Raw genomic sequence first — 22,972 nt, 5'->3', positions numbered from 1 at the left:
ATGGCAGCCAGAGGTGACTGACCTGGGATGAGCAGACGAGGGCTGTATCGAGGTTTAGATCTCCCCTATTCCCTCCCCCTCAACATACCCATTTCAGCACAGACAGACATACATGGTGAGCAATACTCGGTTCCTCCTAAAAAGCACTGTCTCACACTTAACCTCCACCCTCTCCTCAACTCCAAACCACAACAGCAGCACTGGGAATTCAGGAGGCTGTTACACAACTGTGGGGTGTCTGCAACACAACACAGCCATCAATTTCTTAAAGTTGGGACCTCTGCAATCCAGAAAGGGAAGAGGAAATCAGAATTTCTTCCCAGGGCTAACATCAGATCCAGGAGATAAATTAGGTCTTTTGCTAAGGCCTTCCTGATGTGGGGTTGAGTAGAAAAGTTAAGATCATTCAAAACAAACCAACCAACCAACCCCGAAACACCCCCTCTTCTCAGCAGTCTACAGGCCTCTCAAAATGGTATTATAAACCCCCTCAAAGGAGTGCTCATCTCAGAAGTTCAGCAGCAAAAGGCACCATTGCCACCCACACACACTTTATTCATTTCTAGACGATGGCACAGTTCCTGCAGCCCATACCTGTTTGCAGAACCTCAGGAATCCAATTGAATAGGTCTTTCCCCACAGGCAGCAAGTCCCATATACACAGCTGGACCTGAAAGAGCGAGCACAAGATGACAGGGTTCAGAAGCAAGATTTGGGCTAGAGTGCAAGATTCCTACTGTCTTTGTCTACCTCTGTAGCAAAGTTGCAGGACTGCTGCTTTCTCCAACCATGATTACAGTTACAGCCATACCCTCTTTCAGAGACGTGTTTAAAACAACATCCGGACTCCACACTCCAATCTTTTTCTCTCTTTTTTGTCCCCCCCTTTTTTTTTTTTTTTAGCTGAGTAGCATGGGGAGAAACACAGATCCTAGAGGAAGCACACACAACCAACTGAAGACAGAAAAGATTTAAAGGAGGAGAAGGGAATAAGAAAAGAAACAAAGGAGTAGGCAGGTGTCCAGAAAAGCTGTGAATCAGTCCAGCTTGCCTAAGAGGATGTGATCAGCCTGATCTGTCTCAGAGCAGGGTACTGGTAAATCATCATCATCCATGCTGCCCAGTCTCAGCAGACATTTGCCACCTGACACGGTTTTTCAGGGCAGGGATAGAGGCATGGGCACAGAAGGAGGAGAGAATCATGCTGTAAGCACAATAAATACTCACTCAATTGGTTTCCCTCTGATCTCAGACATGATGGAACTCTCCCCTCCCAAGTACTCATAGCAGAGGCTGAGAAAGTTGTATATTACAAAGGCTGCAAAGACATCAATCAGAGTAAAATGACAACCAACTTCAAAACAGGTGCAAGGACCAAGAGTACAGGCAACAGAGCAAACATTAGCAGGGACTGCTTATGCAGCATCTTTCCCTTCAAAGCACTCCAGATTATTTTCACTGCATTTATCATCCTACCTCAGCGCTCACAAGACTATCTGAACTGGAGTTTGGCCAAGGTCCCAGGCCAGTTCCATGACTCATGCCAAAAGGGTCACAGGACCATTTAAAACTGTGGTCAGTCTCTGTTTGACTTGGCATCTGTAAGATGCCATTCTTTACAGGGTTCCTGTGCATTATTCCAGGACATTACACTGGTACTAAATAATTTGGAAAAGTTATCTCTGATCCATCAACCATATCTTATCTCCTGTATTTAACCTTTTAGGTGATGAACACAGTTTCTCTCTCTGAGGTAACCAGACTATAGACATAAGAGTTGGAGAAACAGAGGGTTTTTACCAATCAGTGAAACTCTGTTTTCATGTCTAGCGGAGATTTTTGAAAAACAGCCTCTATGCTTCATTTCCTCAGAAACCTGAAATTTCTTGCATACTGAATAGCCTTCTCCTTGGGCCACCTCTTTTCTGCCTTCCCCAGCAACCCGGTACAGATGAGGAAGAGCCTTCTCAGACTGACCGCTAATACTCTGCCCCATTTCAATTCTCTTCAAGGCTCAGTTTTGCTCATACATATAAACTGAGGTGAAGACACTGTGGGGAGGGCTCTCATCATAACTACAGACATGTTTCCTTTTCATGGGATCCAAACCCACTTAACTGTGCATGGAGTAAGCCTGTATGTGCCCTATCTGCCACTCTCTTGACTTGTTATAATTGCTGTTGGACCCTCATACAGTTGTGAGATTTTTAGGGCAAGGACTGTGCTCCTAAGTTTGCTGCATACAGCCTTGGGGCAAAATGACAGACCAGGTGACCCTTCTTTCAACGTTATTTTCTATGATAGTCTGTACCTGGACATTCCCTGGAATGCCAGCACCCAAATCCTGGTTTTGGCCCCCAGCATTGACATAATACAAAGAGAAAATAACTTGGGATGGAAACAGAAGTCTCGAGGAACTTTGAAATAAGAACAAAAGCCTAATAACGTACAGTGCTGAGAAGCTGACCTTACCAAGCAGCCAGTTATTAGACCTGAGGTCAATTTTCCCATGTGGATGAACCTCCAAAGTCAGAGACAGACATCAACTCTAATTCTTCTACAAGCATCCAAACTATGCCCTAGAAGAAGAGGTACTCAACGCTCCCCAAAACGCTCATAGTCTCAAACTATTATGTTTATGTCTTGTAGACATGCCTAGCTGGCAAGAATGCAACAGCACATAAAAGCCAGTGGTACACCTGCTTCTACGTATGTAATTGGGATATTGTTATTCTACCTGCAATCCTTGTTATTGAACAAAGCTGGGTATGTTCACACAGCAATGATTTTGTGAAAGCCTTAATTAGGAGAGAAAACACCAACCATGCAAAACTTATTTAAATAACTGTGGTAACCCCTTTTACCTGCAATTTTCCTGCAACTTAGCTGACAGCTCCCAGCACCCAGAGGAAGAAAAGCTGAGCTTTTCCTATTGTCCTCCAGTGACCCCTGCCCTCTGATGTGGTCATTACAATACCAGCTACCCCTTCCATAAACACTGGGGAAGAGATGACATCAGAGGAAGAAAACACACACAGGAAAAAAAGAAAGGGGGGGGGGGGGAATATCTGTCCTTCCATCCCCAAAAGAAATGTGTGCTAACTATCAAAGTTCACCACACCAGCAAAAGAACTCTTCTCCCATTCCTGACCCACATTCATCAGATGGTGCTCGTGACATCAACATAATAAAAAAAAATCTACTAGTGCCAGTGTAATTGACACCCAGGTTTGTACAGAAGCACAGCCATGTGAAAGAGCAACACCAAAACATGCTCCTCCTAACACATACTATGAAATGCAGTCCATAAATGGCCCAAGACAGCTTTCAAAATTTATTAACAGGGTCTTCCCCCCCTTGCCCCCTAACAGGGCTCCCCTGACTTTTCAACCTAATACCTTCCCAAAAATGAAGTAAGGTGGATGGCAAGGGAAGGCAGAGAACAAAAAGGCTGTTTCAAAGTGGTCCCCAGAAAAAGCAAGGGAGAGAACCTGCTGACCAAAGGTGCTTTCACCTCCACCTGTAGTCTTTTTGCACAGCCCAACATGCCAAGGTGAACTCCAGAGCATGGGCTGCCTCCTGAGCAGATGCTCGGATGTTTGCAAACTCCCTGAGCAAGCGAGGCTGAGGGATACTGGCAGTTGCTAGGAGAGGAGTTTCACAGAGCAGCAGGATTCCTGCTAGACCTACACACGTGCACAGGGAGCGGAAGGAGGGAAGAAAAAAAAAAACCCAGGCCCCAACAAAGATGCCTTCTGAATCATGTGCACACGTTTGCCATCCGCTGCTGCATCTCAGAGCATTGTCGTGGATGTGAAGGAGGGCCGGCTGGTCCCTTCAGCTGATTAACTTGTTCACATGGCCAGGGGCACCTCTCTGCAATGCAGATCTCGCCAAAACAACTGCACCAGCGAGTTATGATTTAATGAGGGTATGGTGATAAACTGTCCTCAAAAATACACTGCTAGAGTGCAGTTTCTCCTGCTGAATGAGTAGAAGGCTCCTTTCCGAATGAGATCAGGGGGGAAGTTTAGATAGCATTTACTGGAGAGTTTCCCTCGCATAAAATGCTAGTGGTATCATCTGCAGCAGATAACCGAAAACAAAGCAATCGGTAACTCATCCTGAGCATGGCACCCCGTCTCCTGCAGGACTCCAAAGCACTTTACACCTCACCAACACCAGCATGTGGTGGCTATGCCACCCTGCGTGATCACACAAGTGGCCACAGGATGGGACCAGAAGAATACGTCACTAACAAACTGCACCAGGAAAACAGGACAAAGCAAGCGTCTGGCTGCTAAGTAAGGGCTGTTCCAAGAACCGGGAGCTAACTGATATGTCAATTTAAACACCCAGCTAGAATCAGATTTTTGGCTTTACACCTTCCTAAGGCAAAGGACCCAAGAAAATAATAAACTTTGTCTCTACAGAACATTGTAGGGAAGGCTCAACACATCTTGTCATGCTCAGAGGCCAGCGAGGGAGAAGGTCAGGCTGGACAGGGCTTTGAGCAACACGATCTACTGAAAGATGGCCCAGCCCACAGCAGGGAGGTTGCACTAGATGATCTTTAAAGGTCCTTCCCAACCCAAACCATCCTATGATTCTACGATTTTCAGTCACTGAGCAAGCCATGGTCAACCAGTCAAGCACACTGTAAAACTTTGTCTCAGTAGGTGACAGAGATGCTTTCTCCACGTGCCCAACCAGGAACCAAAGTTCTCTCAGGGGCAGAGACTTCCCACCTCCCCCATTTTCTGTCTGACCCCTCCTTACCTTCATAGCAGTCCCGCACTGTGCCAAAGTAAACATAGTACTGGTCATTGGTGAAGAACAGGAGACTGAGCCATGAGTCAAAGGCATAAATGGGCACAATGAAGAGGATCCGAACAATGTAGCGCTGTTCATTTGGGCAGCTATAGCAGCGAAGATGCATGTAGATCTGAGAGGACGGAGAGGGGAGACGAGGATCAGTGGTATATGGAATAGAGAGGAGAAAGTGGAACTGGAGAGTCAACTGGGCCAGGAAAAACACTCAGTAAATCATCTCTTGATTGTCTCCAGCAGCCTCAAGGTGATAAGCATAAAAAGAAAAAAATCACTATTATCTTATGGCATCCATATAGCATCCCTTAGTTTGCAAAGAGTGGGAAGGAGGAGAAAAAGGAAGTAGAGGCATTTCTAATCTATGTTCTTATAGGGAATTAATTTACTGTTATTATCATCACCTTGCCCATATTCTTTTGTTCATACCTTTTTTCCCCCAGGTTATCAATCCCATATTCCCACTAGCCTGTTTTAAGTACCTAAGATTCACAGCACTGCAGCCTGCTTTTCTCTGAAGAGGGAAGGTGCATGCCCTTAAGTGCATGCTCATTGTAAACACTCTCACTCTCTTGGCAGTTTTAGATGCTTTCGAGACTTTCACCTGAAACAACCTAAGAGAGCCCTTCACAGCACTGCCAAGAGCTGATAAGCCACAGCTCATCTGCTCAAAAAGTGCCATTCTGCACATCGGTGACAGCACAGCCATGAAGCGTCAGCCATCAAGCGAGCACCAAGCTCACGCATCATGCTCAAAGGAACCATGCAGCCATACCACTTGTTTTGTCTGACTGCACACATGCCAGTCCCTCTAAGTCACTGGCTGGGGGGAGTGCAATGTCCCCACCCTACCCGCTCCCACCACTCACAGTTTGTTAGGCATCATTAAATCCCACACCTAAGATGCTTTTTCACAGAATACCCACCTCCTGGAAAAGGTACTGACCACAAGCATACCCTGAAGACGAGCACCATTCCTGTAATGGCCTAATAACACGGCCAGAGCTTCAGCGCGAGTTGCGAGGATGCTCTGTCGGCCATGGAGTCAGCAGAGGGCACATTCTCCAGAGGCAAGGCCTTGCCATACGGCAACACTCATCAAGCCACTGCCCCAACTGCTCGAATTAATAACAGCTAGTTTATTACATACGTGCCTCACAACTGACCAATTTTGCTTCCTGAAAGAGGCACAAGCATTTGTCTGAAGCTTCACCCTGTATTTGGGGGTGCTGTGAGGATTCTCCAGGGTCTAACAAAGCATACATTGATGATCTCGCCTTTCCCTCATAAGGGAGAGGGGGTTGTCTCTCTCCAGTTGTCTGTTGCTCATCTCTCCCTGCCTCTTGGCCAGATCTGGTCAAAATCAATTGAAGGGCTCAAAATACTACTGTTTCCTCTCCCTAAACCACGAGGAGCTCACAAAAGCCTCATTTCCTGAAGAAAACAGGTTGAAAATAAACTAACAAACCTTAGGGATATTTTTTCCTTGTGACAATCCCAGTGACACACCTCACTCAGCACAGGACAGCTGACACCGGAGTTCAGATGACTCCAAGCTTTGCCCTTGGGATGTCACAAGAGCCCTGCGATCCATGCGCCTACGAGAGCGCAGGAACTGCTGCCTTGTAACAGGACAACAGTGCATTTCAATCAACAGTGTCTCTCTGGCACTGACCTCCATTGGTTTCTTCGGAGAAGGGCATTAATGCCTAACTGCAATGCTATACTGCAGCGGAAAGATTTCTTCCTACCCTCAGTAGGCGACCAATTTGACAGGAGGATCCACAGCACTTGTAATTGTTACCCAAGCTGGTGAAATTGCAGGTGTTACTCTTATTAATCAGTGACTAATCCATTTTTGAACTTCACTAGCCCCTGTACTCCATCAATAGGCTGTAGTTTTCTAGATCCTAGTCATCACTCTGGAATCTACAGACCAACAGGTACAAAACACAGGTTGATAAATAACAGGGCTTGCGTTTCCCCACTGTGTTTTTCAGTTCACTTAACAACCGCATGAAAGAGAGGTATGGAACAGGATGCAGGGTTTGGCTTGTTCTGGCTCCCAGGACACCTGCCCCAGAAAGAGGGGAGGGGAGAAAAATGGAAATAAAACATTTCCTGCTACTCCTTTCCGCAGCAGAGTTCAGCCTGTGGAATCCACTGGCACAGGAGATCAAAGGACGTATGTCAAATGACAGATGACCACGATCATTTAGCTAACAGCTGACACAATAACAAAATGGCTAGATTCAGCTACAAGACCTGGGAAAGGATGGCTTGAGATAACACACCTTTCTGCAAACACTCAAGAGATGGCCAAATGTTTTACACCTGCGAATTTTAAAGAGTTTGCTTCCTCTCCATTTGCACCATGGAAATGGTCTGAACACGGGCAGAAAAAGGCCTTTATATAAAAGTTGCCACCTTGATTAGCACAGATAATATATTAGACCCCAAAGAAGAGGTCCTGGTACCACGCCAGAGTCTGCAAAACCCCATCACACAGCTGTATCTGGCAGAGATATGCCAGGGGATCACATGTGGTCCTCCATGTGGGGAAAAGAAAAGGATGAGAAGTACAAGTGACAGGGTTTTACCTGATGGCAGGTGATGAGCAAAGCTGTCCATACAAAGAAACCTGAGATGGCCTGAGCAGCGGTGGTCATGAGGAATATTGGCTGCTCCACAGCTGTGGGGCTGCCATCCTCCGGCATCCAGGAGAAGTTGGGAGCCACAGCTGGAGTGGTGGCAGTTGACCCCAATCTGGGGGCTGCAGTGATGTCAGCCATCACTATCATGGTGCCTTTTGGCGTGAGGTTCCAGTTGGGATTGCTAAAGAGCCGCCCACTAGCCAAGACCTGTCAAGGAAGAGAACCAAAAAGCAATTGAACCCAGCTGAAAGGACTCAGGAGCATAACAGTAACAGCACTTTGCAACTCTCACATGCCTTTCACCAGGCTGCTCACATGCTTTACAAACAGGACCTGGATAAGTCTGCCATTGCCACCCCTCGTGATACAACAAATCATGTGGTGCTCAGGAACCTCTCTACCACTCACAACACAGCCTCCCCGAGATCATGAAACACTGCTGCCGCCGTTGTCACCACCCTTCTGCAATAAAAATATTTAAGCGCAAGATGAATACAACATTCACCTGAGATCAGAAGGAAGTATCTAAATCATCCATACTAGAAGATGATGGGCACACCTAAGTTAACAGCTCTACTTTCCAAAAATGCACTGGCTATTCTGCTGCGTCCTAGTCTTAACGGTTAGTCTGCCAGAGTCTTAGTCTTATGGTTTCATCTGGAAGGCAGCAGAACAAGCAGCAGCAGGCAACAAGAACACACACCACAAAGTGTCACTGCACAACAAGGGGGAAAGAAGAGCACCCTTACTCCTCCAGCGAGCAATCCTCACCTCTCCTGCTGCCATTTTGAAAACCACACTTAGCCCAAAGCACCTTCATTGGAAGCATATGCGCTGAAAGCTTTCCTCGCTAGAAAGAAAAGCATGAAAGCAATGCCTTTACCAAACACTGTATGGCATGGTACACTTAGCCAGCCTGTCATTAATTCCACCAACTTAGCATTGTTTTCTGCATGACGTGAGTTTAACTTGATTGGCTTTTAAAAGCCAGTTGACCCATAAAAACACACCCAGAACACAAGGATATGCAAAATTTCAAAGCAGCATGACCCTTGGTCATTTCCTGGATGAAAAGCTATTTTCTTTCAATGGAACAAATTCTTGAAGGTCTAAGATCTAAAGCAGCTATTATTTTCAATTTGGTTGTAAGCAGGCTCTGATGTGACCTCTGGATTGGAGGAAGATAATCCACTTAAACCAAGATCAAAAGCAGGCAGCCATTGGTTCTATCCACTAGGAGAGCTGCTTCTGACGCGGTTGTAGTAAAGACACGGTCATCAAGGGGAACAGCATAATATTGCCGCCTCCTGATAACCTCCAAATAGTTTTCAGGATACCCTTTCTGTAAAAGCGCAAGACGTAGCTCTTACGCAGGCCTTTAAGATCAGCAGATGGAAAGGGCTTTAGAAAGGCCAACGATCCATCGCCACAGTTTACAGCTGCAGCAAGGAAGGACACGTCCGTCATTTACTGACAGGTCACAGCAGAACACGAAATAGAACATACATCCGCAGATGAAGTGCCCCAGCCTTGCTTCACCTGAAGCCACAGCACAAATTGGGGAACAGGCACCCCATAAAAGCAGAGGACCAGGAGCAAATCATCCCCACATGCACACTAAGGTGGGCCAATGGCCCCTCCAGCACATGCTTTTCAAAACCCCACACTTGCACCAGCGGTGCGTGGCACTCTGGTGTTATGCCACATTCCACCTCATTTCTGCTGTCTTCCACAGGGGGAAGAGAACAAATACAAATCCTGGGAAATATCCAGATATGTTTAAGCAGATATTATCTTACTATAGAGGGAGCTGCACAACTGTTACGGTTTAATTTACAAAATAATCATCAAACTTGGCTTTTCTTCGTTCTTTCCAGTCATTCTTTTTCCAAAATATCCCTGCTCTGAGTTACAGCTTTCCATAACTGCACGTACTGAAGGGTAATTCCTTTCCAGTCCTGATCAGTACAGGAAATGTAACTGTTAAGTTTTGAGTTTCAGAGCATACACACATACATTATATTATCTATACTGTATCTAAAAATTTGGAGAGATGAAGGCTGGATGGAGATGTCACAAGGTAGCAAGGTTTTTATTGCTTTGAGAAGAAAGGGGTTTCTACCCAAGTGACTTCTGAAGTGACTGAACACTCACAGTGCTGAGAGTGCTTCCACTAAGCTCACAAAGGGCACATCTAAAATGAAATCAGAGCAGATGCACCTGTGGCTAACCTAGCTCTAAATAAAGTCCAGCCAGCTGCGATCCTGCACATCCCAGTGCACTTTGGGAGCTATGCAAGAGAGGAAGCTGTTAAGCCCTTCCTAAAGCTCATGGGGGAGAGGATCTGTACTGAAGACCACCAGTGGCAGGTGGGACAGTACCTGGAGCTCCACACTCCAGCTAATCAAACCGCACCGACAGCACAGACCCACGTGCAGCGCCAGTAACATGAGCACAACTGAAGATCTGAAAGGGAATTCCTCTGCTTCTCTGCACTCATTTTAAAAGAAGCTGAAACAGCAAAAAGTGATCATCAAGCATTATGACGTGACAAGGGTTACGTATTCAGAAGCAAGGACACTTACAAGTTCAAGTTGTATGGGTAACCTTAACACTGCCCCCTTGTGATTATACATCAACTGTCATTAATTACATGATTATGCATCATTCTTCACCTAATCCCCTTTAATTCACACAGTCATTGAAACTAATAACTCTTTCCAGCACTGTGTTTTGAAAGAAAATATACAAACTTTCTTAACCAGGGCTCTCCCTACTCCAAACCCCAATCCACCTCACCCATGAGCACCCCCCTGTTCCTCAGGGTTGCCCCTAAGGACAACTTTTTAATCGCTTGATACTTTTTATTGGTTGTAAGCATCAGCTTGCAGTTCATTCCCTTTCCTAGTAAAACATGAAGGCACACTGTACTCCCGAATCTGCAAAATTAACATATACCTTCCAAATTATCCCTTCTAATCTCCTAAAGTCCCAGACACCATTGCTACAGTGACAGGTATAAGCAGGGCACAAAGCTATTATGAAAGACTACTGTATGCAAGAAGCTGAAGCTGTAAGAGCAATTCTGTACCATATTTAAGAAATAGTTAATAGCATAGATGATTGGAGCTTTAACCAGGTGAGTGGATTTCAGTTCATTCACTATCACCAGCTCAGAGTCTGCTAGCTCTTCTTTTGCCTTGTTAAAAAGAGCATCATGAGGGCGGGCTATGGCAACTCTCTTAATAGGCCTTGTTTCTGAGATGCCTCTTCCCCACCGTGCAACGGGACACAAGCCCAGCACATCATCAGAACAGGCTTCCAGCAAAGGTGGTGCCTGGGAGCATGTCACAGCAAACACGCTGCCTTGACAAGCTACAGATAAGAGTGTCCTGGTTTAAGCAGCTTCCCTCTTACCTGACACAGTGAATGTGTTTTGATACTTGTTTCTTGGATGCCTACCTCCATCACAGCCCATGTCAGTGCCACAACACATACCTTCCTGCTTCCTCTCACGCCCGGGGAAAAAGGTCCTTTCCTTTTCCTTTCCTCAGCTGTGCAACAACCTGACAAGGGTTAGGCTACTGGCTGTGATCCCTTTTCTGTGTACTCCTCCCAGCTGGCTATATTTCTCTGTTGTTTCTTGCGCATTTTAAGCTCCTTGGGACAACTATCTTTTTGTTCTCTGCCCGCATAGTTCCCAGCACTGCGAGGTACCAAACCATGAGGAAGGCACTTGACATTACCATATGGTAAATTAGGGGCATTTAGAAACCTGAATTACCAATGCAATACAAACCAATCTAATCTAATGCACAATAAAATTTGAAGAGTTCCTTACTCTTCTGCCATATCCTGTTTTCTCCGTCCATCTCTTTTCACCTCCACCTCATTGCTTCCATTTCAAGGGAGAGTAAAGTTACTTACACACTTATTCTCCCTCTCTGGAGGGCTCTCCTAAATATATCAAAGGAAAACATTTCAACACTTTTAAATTTCACTCTTGAAGCTTTTCCCATCTCCAACTGACTACCTTGCTCCCCCCGGAGGTAGCCTGCAATATAGCACATCCTAAACAGGACCAGGAGAATGGATAGCCAGGAAAAGCACCAAACTTTGGAAACATGCACACAGAAAAGTACACCTGGGTAAACACACAGGGCTTTCAGACATGGGCCTAGATCTACTTCAGGACGGCCGCAGGAACTTCGGGTCAGCTGGTACGATTCCTGTATGTGGGCTACATGAGCTTCGGGCAGTGCTTAGGTCTTTGTGAGGTCTATACCCAACAGCCCCAAATGTGGAAGGCAGAGATGACACCCCCATCCCCAAGGAGCTGTTACGTGTTCCTGCCTACATGCCATTACAAGTTACGCACATTAGAGCAAGACAGGACCTTGTACTGCTAAGGCATTAGCTTAAATACCAACCTAGTACTGGCTTAAACTTATCTAACAGATCTTCTGAAAGCACTGTAGGAGTATTAGGGTCTGCTCTCAATGCAAGGAGGAGAAAATAAAATAAAGCAAAGCATGGGCTATTTATATGAAGATAACTATCCTGACAAAAACCTAGAGATGCAAAACACTGTTACTGAGATTCTTGATAGGGAAGGGGCTCCAACCTGCATGGGGACCAGTTCTGTTAGAGACACCACACCAGTGTAAAGTTAGTGGGGATGTGTCCACAGGGCCTGCATCCACAGAAAAACAGCAATGCAGTAATTCTCCATCAGAAGCAGATGGCCATTCCTCTGTCTTTTGGAAACAGAGGCCTTCTGTCTCCAACACTAACATGGCAGCTTCTTCCACCGAAAATAAACTCAGAACAGTAAACAGAAGGGATGCCGCACAAGTGAAAACAAAAAAAACTTCATTTTTGGCTTGCATAAAGGCATGGAAAATGTTACCACCGAGGAGGAACTATTTCTACATAAAGATAAACAAACATAAATACGTAAAACCCGTTTCTGATGCAACAAAAGCGGTATAAGAGGAGGGAAGAAACGTTCAAGCTTGGTCCTTCAGTTCCTAGGAGTACTTCTGAACACATATTCAGTCACAGAGACTAGAAAAGGAGGAGCAGGCTGTCTGCTCTGAGCAAGACCCGCTCCGTTGTGCTGCTGGCAACAGCAGCCTTGCTTTGCCCCAGTGTCGGTAGGAAAAGAACCCCGAACGACATGACTCTGAAGCCGTTCTCTGCCATCTGCAAACACAATCTGTGTTTTTAAAATAGATCATCTCCTCCGAGGCTAAAAGTATTTAATTTCTAAACTGCTGAGAGTGCAAAGAATGATACACAAAGCTATCCCATGAAAGAGTCTTAACAGCTAAGCCTCCTTCTGCTGTACAAGATATGATCCAACAAAACATGCATGACCTGGCTGCAAGGTTCTCCTGGAAAGCTACAAGGCAAGAAATTGCTCCTCCTTAAAACCTACTCCAGACTAGCTGTAGTTTCAAATACCCGCCATGCTGAACTTTGTTTCTGTTAAGATACCACAAAACCATTTTCCACTCCCGTCTTAACTTCTTATTCCTCTAAGAGTTTCTCCATTAAATTATCCTTATTCTAGACTCAAAAAGACCAATGCAGAAGTGCCACATGGTAGGCGATTTAAAGTCTGAATTTTCTGCATCTATTACGACACAAGCCAGAGCTTTACCTTAGTGAAAGCAGGAGCTTTATGGTTTTCAGAATGTCCCCTAGACTTACAAGGAGTACAAGAACACACGACAAAATGGTTCAAGGTTTATTTTAGACTATTTTAATTATAAGAATGCCTAGAATTGCCAATTGGGATCAGCTCTTTCCATTGTGCTAGGTATATGCTGCAAATTCATAATTGATTTAAGGTCTTTTCAACCCCCAAAGGCATGGCATCACCAGTTGATCTGGCAAAAGGTAGGAAAAGGAGGAGGTAGTGAGTCAGGACAAAATAACATAACGCTGTACAGTAAGAGAGTCACTGGTGCAGCTCAAATCAGTGATAGCAATAAAAGAAAATCAAATGCTTTTAAATTTATTACATCTTAAATAGCTTTTTCTCTCTGGGGTGGCATCTAGTTTACTTAGCTATGGGACGTGAAAAGGTCCCAACAGTGCATTTTTAAGCTCTCCAGTAGCATTCCCGAAACAATCTGTGAGTTAAGTATGTGACCTGGCATGCAATTTTTACTAGTGAAACTCATTTACATTTTACTATTCATGCTGGGCAAAGCTTTCATAACATCAAACCAGTGAAAGTCACCCCACAACACGCACTTCATACACACGCATGCATACGTAATTCCAAACACACATGAGCAACACTGTGCTCAGCTAGAAGATGGGCATTCAACAAGATTTACAAAAACACACAGTGATTGAATCTACAGTTACTGCACTTCTTATCGGCTTAATGTACGACTTCTCTCTCTGCATAACAAACTCAGATCCAAATGCAGTTCTTCGCAATGTTATTTCTCCAGAGGTGTAAGAACTCTGAACACCGAAGAGATTTTGCCCAGCCACAATTTTCAAAACAGCTGTCAGTATAGTCAGTGAAACCAGAGAAAAGCATCACTGGGACGTAAAACCAGTAGCAGGAGCACAAGCAGAGCAGGAAGGCCATTAGCCTCAGAAGCAGAAGGTAGAGGAATCGGGCATCTAGGAGGACCAAACCACAGGGCAAGGTACACACCCACCAAGCCATATTTAAGAGATTATCCAACACCTACGTACACATAACAGCATACAGTACACACAATTTAACCTTCAACAAGGCTGTGCAACTTCTTTTCTCATTTTAAGGAAATTAAACAATACCACAAAAATCCTCTCTACTTCCAGCCCACACAGCCCCCACCCATTTTGCTAATCCATACACAGTCATCCGAAGAGAGAGCAGCTTCCCCTCCCCATGCACCCATTTAAAAACTCAGAATCAACAATAAAATCCTTTTACCCTGAGCCCTGCACTCTTCTTTCCAGAGTTTTTTTCTGCTCTATTAATTTCTGTTGTCTCACTGTACTCACACAGCCCTCCTCCACCCATCCTCCTCCTCCTCTTTTTTTTTTGTGGCTGACCCACATTGTGATAGGTCAACATCCAACATCTAGTCCCTTTTTTGGAAGGAGACAGGAAAAAAAGAGAAAGGGGGAGGGAGAGGAGAAGGGATGTTCCCCAAACTTCCAACCACTCCTTCGAGAGTGGGATCAAGCACACTTGGGCCATGCACTGTGTCCCTTTCCCATATTCCCAGCAGCCCCACTCCACACAAACCAGTCAAGCCCTCTGCTCCCAGGAGAGAAACACAGAAAGACTGCTAGTTGCAGAACATCTTTGTAGAGGGGAAAGAAACAAGGAGAAAAAGGATGTGTTGTAAACACTTCTGTCCAGCATGACAGAGGAAGTTTGCATTTCATTTTCCAAATTCTCAAGAACAAAGTCAAATCAGAACTTACTCCACCACCTTCCCCACCTTCATCCTTCCCCACCTTCCAAGTGCCAAGACAGAGAAGACAGCAGTTTTAAAGTTGCCACAGGGTATATAGTTACTCTAAGATGCATCAGAAGTCAAACTCTACAGCAGGATCGAAAGCCATTGAACTTGTGGCAGTCACACACGAAGGGAGTTTGTTTGGGTTGTTTTGTTTTGGTTTTTTATATATATCGGAGCATACTTGTCCATATAGAATCTATCAGATCAGATCCATACTTAAATTTAGCAAGTAAATGTGTCAGAAGAAGCCAGACCTCTTACCACAAGCCTAGGCAACTGTGCAGCGACGCATATGAGGGAGATGGCACATCTGACTTCCCTAGCAATCATTCTCTGATGCAAATATGTAACAGTGATGAGCACTACAGAAGTAAAAACAGTGATTCTCAACAAAGTACCCAAAGCCACTCATTATGAAGCCATTCTGTTATTGCTAAAATAACATCTGATCTGCTTATTTTTGTTTGTGGTTTGTTGCTTTTTTTTTTTTTTTTAAACTCTGGACATAAGACACATACATCCTCTCGTTAATTCCCAAAAATCTCCGACTCTTACTTTCATTACTCCTGTTCAATATTGCCCCCCCACCCCCACCCCCCCCTTTTCTCCTGCCCTGTTACTCTATCAAGAAAAATAAATATCCTACAGATGCATACTTCTAAAAGCAGAATTAGGAGCTTTGTGTTCCTGGATTCCTGTGAGAGGAGAGTTCCTCCCCACACAAAAATGCCAAGCCCTAGATACATCAGCATTACAGCTTTGCTAGCTGAAGAATGAACCCAGACACAGCACTTCCCTTACACAAAAGTTACCTCTGGAAGCTCACAGGCAGAGCACGATGCCTGGAGGAGGAAATCATTCTCTCATCAGTGGGAAAAACCTTGCCCAGCATCCTCTTCCAAAGGCTACTTACACCACACGAGTGGCTAGAAGCTGCTCACCCTTTCCTGACTCAGCACCAAAGCTGACCACAGAGCTTTGCAGAGAAGTCACCAATACTGTTAGAAGCTGACGGATGCCAACAGCTACTAAAACACAGTTCAAGGTGATTCTGAAATCCCCCCTCTCTATCCCAGAAGTCAGCAACAGCAATGCATTTTCTCTCTACAGAAAGAGGCACACCAAGCCCCCACCTGAGAGGGTACGTGCTTAAAAAAAGACAAAACTTCAACCCAATTTTTCCAGACACCGTAACATTAAATTACCCAGTTGGATGAAGTTGCCTAAATGGGAATTTATACGAATAACTTCTAGCTTAAAACTCTGCTGTAAAATCAGTGCCATCACAAAGCCATTGGGACAGGGGAAAGAAAGTCTGAAAGTCAGGAGAGTTTGGAGGAGGAGAGAGGTCACTCCCAGCGCCCATGGGACAATTAGCTGCAAATAGCTTCACCCACTAACCAGCCTTTGCTAGCAAAGCTGGCAAGGAGGAGACAAGATGTGGTGAGCCATGAAAGAGAAATTCACTCTCTTCTAATCTGCCTCCTCAGCTGACTGGCTTGTCCAGGTTAATTTTAAGTAATCTGGACAGAGGCACAGCTACTTACATTACTGCTACCTGGGCTGTACCTGTGCTGGAGATGACCAGGCAACTGCAAGCTCCCAAGCAATTAGCTCAGCAGCCTCCAATAGCATCAATGTCATGTTTCACGGCCTGGGGAGGGAACAATGGGCCAGCAAGGTCAGCTTTTAAGGTATTACTTCATCTCATCTCCTGCTCAAAGCCTCACTGCTGCACTAGATAACATGTTGCGGTCATCTTCTTTGCTGAACCAGAGAGATCTTTTTTTACCTTTTTGCCAGAGAGTCAATCGGGGCAAAAGGCTGTACAACATACTCAGGCAGAGAGGAACACTTTCAGGTTAGTCACAAAAAATTTGAGGCCATGACACCATCTCTCTATGCTCTCTATTACTCTCCATTATACAACATCCTCAAATAGCTGATCCTTTCAGTATCACCAGACTCCCAGGCACTGTGACTGTAAGATAGTAATAGCAGTATTCCCATCTTTTCAATCCAGAGACAGACTTGAGGGTGAGGAGAAAAATATCCAGGTACTCTATGGGTTAAAGAACACTCAATGCTGCAGGCAGAGCATGTAGGTTATTTCCCCGCTTCAGGTTTCCTGTAAATCATGCCCCTCAGGGGCGATAAGGTCCTGGTCACACCCAGATACAGCAGGGTTCCTGGGCAGCTTGTCTATACACTGCATTCTCCCTGGACACAGCTTGCTCTGTTGCCTTCCCAGACACGTTACTTACGCCATCACAAACAAAAACCCCATGGAAGTTGAGCTGATTTTTAAAGACCACAGAGAACCTGGCTATAAGCAAGTACTCCAGTCCCCTGCCTCTTCTCAGAGGAGGAAGAGTCTAAGGCGAGACTCCTGGAAGGTGGCTGCAGCTCACTGCTTCACTGGCAGAATTTCACCTCCAAAACCTTGCTTGGGGATTGCTGCTCTGAAAACATGTCCAGTGGCTCTCTCCCAAAGTAGTCCATAAAGGGGGGGGGGGGGGGGGGGGAGGGGGGGGAGGGACGACGACAACACACCAAAAAACCTTTTCAAAAGGGTGTTTCCAGTCCAAGCGCTATCATATTTTACAGTTATGTTAGCTAAGTGTTTTAATCCATCTTATCACCATTTCAAACGACTTTCAGAGTCCCAAGTGTTCTGGTAGGGTGTAACATCTTGGCAGGAAACCGCTCTTTCACCACAAGAAAGCAAACCCCAAAGAGTTCGGGAAGAAGCGAGAACAGTACACAACGCACACACCACTTCAAGCGAACAGATGGGCAAGTCAGCACACAAAACCCAAACACAACGCTATTCTCTACACCACCTCAATTTTCCAGGGCCTCAGCGAGCGCAATCAATCACAAGCTCTAAAACAGAGAAAAGCTTCTGCCCCCAGCCCTGGCTGTTCAATAACACACAGCAGCTTTGTTACGCGGATAGCTAGCAGCAGTCGTGTACTAGGAAAGCTCTACTGTACAAAGGTTAAGTGCAGTTTCTCTCTGAGGCTGTACTATTCTCTTGATTCTGCAGACAGCCCAACCTGTACATTCACCGCTGCTTTATAACCTTGGTTTCATCAATTTTAGCCTGAAAACCCTGTGAAAACTAGTCACAGCAGCAGCCCTTCAGAATCAACAAGTCTGATTTGCAACTTCATATTTTACCTCAACCCTCAATACTTTGAACAATGCAACACTGCGCTCTTGAAGCGGCAAGGACCAAATAACAAACATCTCCTGAGGAATTCACTGCTCCTACCAGCCACTGCTGGAAGAGCTCAAAGATATCCTCTGAGCTGCTAGAAAATGAAACAGGCACTTCTGCTAGAAGGAGCAGCCAAGAGCTCATGTCCACCGCTGCAAACATAAGCCAATTAAACACAGACCCAAAACAGGAAGGGAGAAGGAGATGAAGGGTAAATTCCATCACAGAGAAATTAAGAGGTGGTTGTCTTAACTAAAACATCTAATAAAAACGTTTTGACTTAACTCAGCAGAAGAACTGGACAGAGAAAGGGACTGACATTTTAAGGGGGAAAAAAAGGTGTTTTAAAAGTTATTTTGAGTTGGGGAAAAAAGACAACCCACCCTTCCTTCATGTGGAGAAGAAAAGAACCCTAATCCCACAACTGCAAACCGCAAAAGCTCATCTACCTCCCAGCCTGCTACCAGCAAAGAGGCAAACAAGCTGACAGAGAACAAGGTGGATTTCTAGCTGGATTCTGTCAAATCGTTAGAAACCAGCCAGCTCAGAATGCTTTCATTACGCCAAGCCAGCTAGTCACAGCGAACTTTATTTTCTGACCAGCTTGTGCATGTCTAAGAACCTTCCCTTCTAACTGCCATGTGTCCCAAGGAGACAGACAAATAAAAGTAGAAAAAGATGCCCGAGTGATTGGGCGGCTGTCTTCCCCTTGCCCCACGTTTCCAAAACACAACCCGTTCAGCACCCTGAACTGATTTTAGAGACCTGAGCAGAATACAAAGAAAAAAAAGGTCTTCCCACACCACCACTGGTTAAAAAAGCTGACTTCGGTAGCAATGTTTTCCTGATCATTTTACAGCAAGACTGAATCCTTTCTGCTCCAGATGCAGAGATAGCCACCTGCTGCATACATGCCACTTAAGGTTTACAGCACAACCATAACAACGATGGTATTAAGGACTTAAAAACTGATTCAAAGCCCATTTTCTCGGGGACAATGGTGAAAAAAAGCCTGAAGTAGGCCTTTGTGGAACACCTTCACCATAAGAAAAGCTATCCTAAAGCCCTGTTGTTTAGTCCTTAGCCAACATCCTAAAAGTGTGTCGTGGTTTAACCCCAGCTGGCAACTAAGCACCACACAGCCGCTAGCTCGCTCACTCCCCCCACAATGGGATGGGGGAGAGAATCAGAAAGAGCAAGAGTGAGAAAACTCGTGGGTTGAGATAAAGACAGTTTAATAGGTAAAGCAAAAGCCGCATACGCAAGCAAAGCAGAGCAAGGAATTCATTCACTACTTCCCATAGGCAGGCAGGTGTTCAGCCATCTCCAGGAAAGCAGGGCTCCATCACACGTTAACGGTTACTTGGGAAGACAAACGCCATCCCTCCGAACGTCCCCCCCTTCCTTCTTCTTCCCTCAGCTTTATATACTGAGCATGACGTCATATGGTATGGACTAGCCCTTTAGTCACTTTGGGCCAACTATCTTGGCTGTGTCCCCTCCCAACTTCTTGTGCACCTAGCAGAGCATGGGAAGCTGATAAGTCTTTGACTGGTGCAGCAACAACTAAAACATCAGTGTGTTATCAACACTGTTTTCAGCACAAATCCAAAACATAGTCCCATACTAGCTACTATAAAGAAAATTAACTCTATCCCAGCCAAAACCAGCACAAAGTGTGAGAGTTTATTTTTTTTCCAAAACTACCACACAAATACAAACCTTTAGTATTAGAAACCTGAATAAAACCAACGTTTCTAGAGAAATCTCTGGTCCCTTTTAGGGAGGCTGCTAAGGTCTTAGACTCAAGGGTAACTTCCAGTAACACAAGTTCAATGGAACAGTTAACTATGGTGTTTAAAAAGCCAAGTCTTTTTTAGTGGGATGTATGCTTTATTACATTTTCATCAATTGTTGTCTTTTTCTTGCAGGATAGGAAATAGACATTTCTATTCATCCTGTTAGCCTTTGCTCTATTATTGATGACTGCCTTTTATTTTTCTCTTCAATGGAGGTAAACAGTCTTCTCTCTGGGGAAGCCTGTCTATATCTTCAATAATTACTCCTGTTCAAGCTCCTTACATGGTAAGAACGGTTTCAAACTTTCTGTAAGGAGGAATCGTCTTCAGTATTTCCTCTAGATTTCTCACTCCTCCGCCTCCCACTCTTGACAGCTTCATGGTGTTCCAGGCAGCTTTCACAGAGCTGTCCCTGAAACCACTCCAGTCCCTTTCCTGGATCACAATTCATCAGAACCCGGTCATGCACACGTTCTTCTAAAGCCCTCCTTCTACTACACACTGCAGTTGCCAAGACTGAGTTAGCCCTCACGAAGCAACTGAAATTTCAGCCACGAGCATCCAAACAAGACCGATCATAACTCGCCTGCAATACAGGCACAGTAACAGCCTCTTCACGCGCCTACCACACCAGCACACACGTATACACACGGTGTCTGTCAGTCCATCCAGCCTGAATCAGAGGAGGCACAGCAAACACAAGCCTGATGCCCACCATCCTGCTGGGGTCTACCGTGCTCCCAGCCCGCCTAGGGACAAACGCACCCTTGCAAAAAATGACACCCACCCAATGCCACTGAGCAGCCCGCCAGCAGCGGGGGGTGTGGGGGCTGCGCCGAGACAACGCGTGTGCACGCATGGGGAGATTGGGTAGGCTGCAGCAGGGAGATATTGGGGAACAGACTGTGTGGGCTGCATCGGGGGGGGGGGGGGCACTGGGAGCTTGTGGAGAGGCGCGGGGGGGTATGGAAGCCACGCGGGGGGAATGTGCGTGGTGGGGGCAGGCTGCGGGGGCCGCGTAGAGAGGGAATGGCGGGGGCCGCACAGAGGGGCTGGGGCGGGCACACCGGGGGAACGAGCGCGGGCTGCACCGGGGAATGGGGAGGAGGGCTGGGGGACCGCACCGGGGGCGGGGGAGCCGCACCAAGGGGATCGTGCAGGCCACACCGGAGAATGGGGGGGGGGGGGGGGGGGGGCGGGGGGGGTAAGAGAAGGAGGGATTGGGGGGGGGGGGGGGCGGAGGTCGTGGCCACACCGGGGCGATGCGGGGGGGAAGGCGAGTTTGCGGGGGCCTCACCAGGCACCCCCACGCCCCCACAGCCGCCCCCGCGCCCCGGCCATCCTGCCCCACGCCACGTCTTACCTCCCGGCGGGCAGGGCTCGGCTCGGCTCGGCCCGGCCCGTTGGGGTGAGGAGAGGTCGGGTCAGGTCGGGTCGGGCCCTGCCCCGCTGCCCCGCGGGCGGGCAGGCGCCGGCACCGGCGCGGGGGCGCTGAGGGCCTCAGGAGCCCATGGCGACGCCGGGCCCACCCCGGCCCCTCCGCGCCTGCGCACGGCACGACGCGCCCCGCCCACTGCCCGCGCCGCGCGAGCTGAGGCGGGGCGGTGGTAGAACAGGGTGACGTAACCGCCCGGCTCTTAAAGGGGCGACGCCGCCGTGAGGGGAGCGGGCGCCCCGGGGACGCGGGGCCGGGCAAGCGCCGGGGCCGGCGCCAGGCTCGGGGGGTGCAGGCTGCGGCTGGGCGGGAGGGGTGAGCTGCTGCCCCGACCCTGCCCGTGCTTCCCCGAGCTGGGCACCCGGGTCCCCAGGGTCCCCCCCAGGCGGGTTAAGGGCAGGAAGATCGCCCCAGGCAGATTTCCACCTCTACCTCAGGGCCATTTTCCCAGAAACTCTTAAGAGAAAAACACACGTAGAGGTGTTGGAAACCAATACCATACCTCCGCTCAAGCCAGAACAATGGATTTTCAATCTAAAAAAGCAAAAACTCCCAAAAACCCCCCAAAACCAAGCCCTAAAAACCTTTAATACACAAGCACCCTGCTTCCGGCAAGGACTGCGTTAGTAAGAGCAGCCAATAGCCCACCTGAGGCACTTGATGACTCTCCTTCTTTAGCGGGGCACTTGCCCTCTTCTTCTGAAACACAGACGCACCCATGGACCTGCTCCCCCCTATCTCCCAAAATGGCGGTGCATTTCCCTCCTGTCCCAAAAGAGAGCTCCTATCCAAAACACAGCAGCCCCTCCTGAACCCGGCCAGATCAAGGCTCCGCTGCCTCCGCCGCACTGCTGTGAGGCCGCGCACTCAGCCGAGAAAAGGCACGTGGAGATGGGTGTTGTCTTCCACGCAGGCAACGCTCTTCTTTCTCACAGAAAAGAAGATTAGAAGGGAAAAAGTCCAGTTTCATTCTGATCCCTCAAAAACACACTCAAAACAGGACCAACACAGGATAGAGGCAACAGGACAATATCCCATACCCCTGAATTACCCTCCTCCTCCCTTCCCTCCTACTCCTTCTCTCATCCAAGGAGCTGGAAGCTCCACGCAGCAGGCAAAAGAAGGAGCAGCTCTTCCTGCTCGGGTGGCAGAGAACAGGCTTGGAAGGAATATACAAAGTCACCAAGATGCATCATTTATTCCCAGCAGGTGTTTCTAAAAATCAATTTCAAGAGTTTTACGCAGCCTGCAAGAAACAGGCCTCTTGTCTGGATAATGCAGGGAAGCATAACTATACGAGCAGTGATTCAGAAATAAATCAGTATTAAAATTTAGTAATTTATTGCCAGACAGGTCAGGCAACCAAAGGAGGAGAAACCCAAACAAACCACATCACCGCAGACACCAAAGCGGCAGGTGCCACTTTACAGGGAGTTCAGCACGTTTGCATCAGGCACAGCGCTACTGACGGGTGCTCAGGGCTGCTGCTCTGACCCCTCTCGTTCCCCTTCCTCCGTGCTTTGAGGATAGAAGAAAGCAAGAAAATACAA

The 22,972-nt window shown here is 46.9% G+C and overlaps 1 protein-coding gene across 3 annotated transcripts in view; it reads right to left on the bottom strand.

Annotated features, from left to right (window-relative positions):
* Nucleotides 1-21,500, bottom strand: part of TMEM184B (transmembrane protein 184B) — a 31,180-nt gene extending 9,680 nt beyond the window's left edge. For all 3 annotated transcript variants that reach the window (XM_075500775.1, XM_075500783.1, XM_075500793.1), the window contains exons 1-5: nucleotides 21,351-21,500; nucleotides 7,428-7,688; nucleotides 4,780-4,945; nucleotides 1,228-1,318; nucleotides 595-670 (exon numbers count right to left, since the gene is read on the bottom strand). In XM_075500775.1, the coding sequence (XP_075356890.1) occupies nucleotides 595-670; nucleotides 1,228-1,318; nucleotides 4,780-4,945; nucleotides 7,428-7,628 (534 nt within the window). In that variant the 5' untranslated portion in view covers nucleotides 7,629-7,688; nucleotides 21,351-21,500. The remainder of the gene's footprint in view (nucleotides 1-594; nucleotides 671-1,227; nucleotides 1,319-4,779; nucleotides 4,946-7,427; nucleotides 7,689-21,350) is intronic.
* Nucleotides 21,501-22,972: the final 1,472 nt, after the last annotated feature.

The sequence above is a fragment of the Mycteria americana genome, chromosome 1 (assembly GCF_035582795.1).
Source record: "Mycteria americana isolate JAX WOST 10 ecotype Jacksonville Zoo and Gardens chromosome 1, USCA_MyAme_1.0, whole genome shotgun sequence".
NCBI classification, from domain to species: Eukaryota; Metazoa; Chordata; class Aves; order Ciconiiformes; family Ciconiidae; genus Mycteria; species Mycteria americana.
The sequence above is the reverse complement of the archived record's forward strand: the minus strand, read 5'-3'. Positions and strand labels throughout refer to the sequence as shown.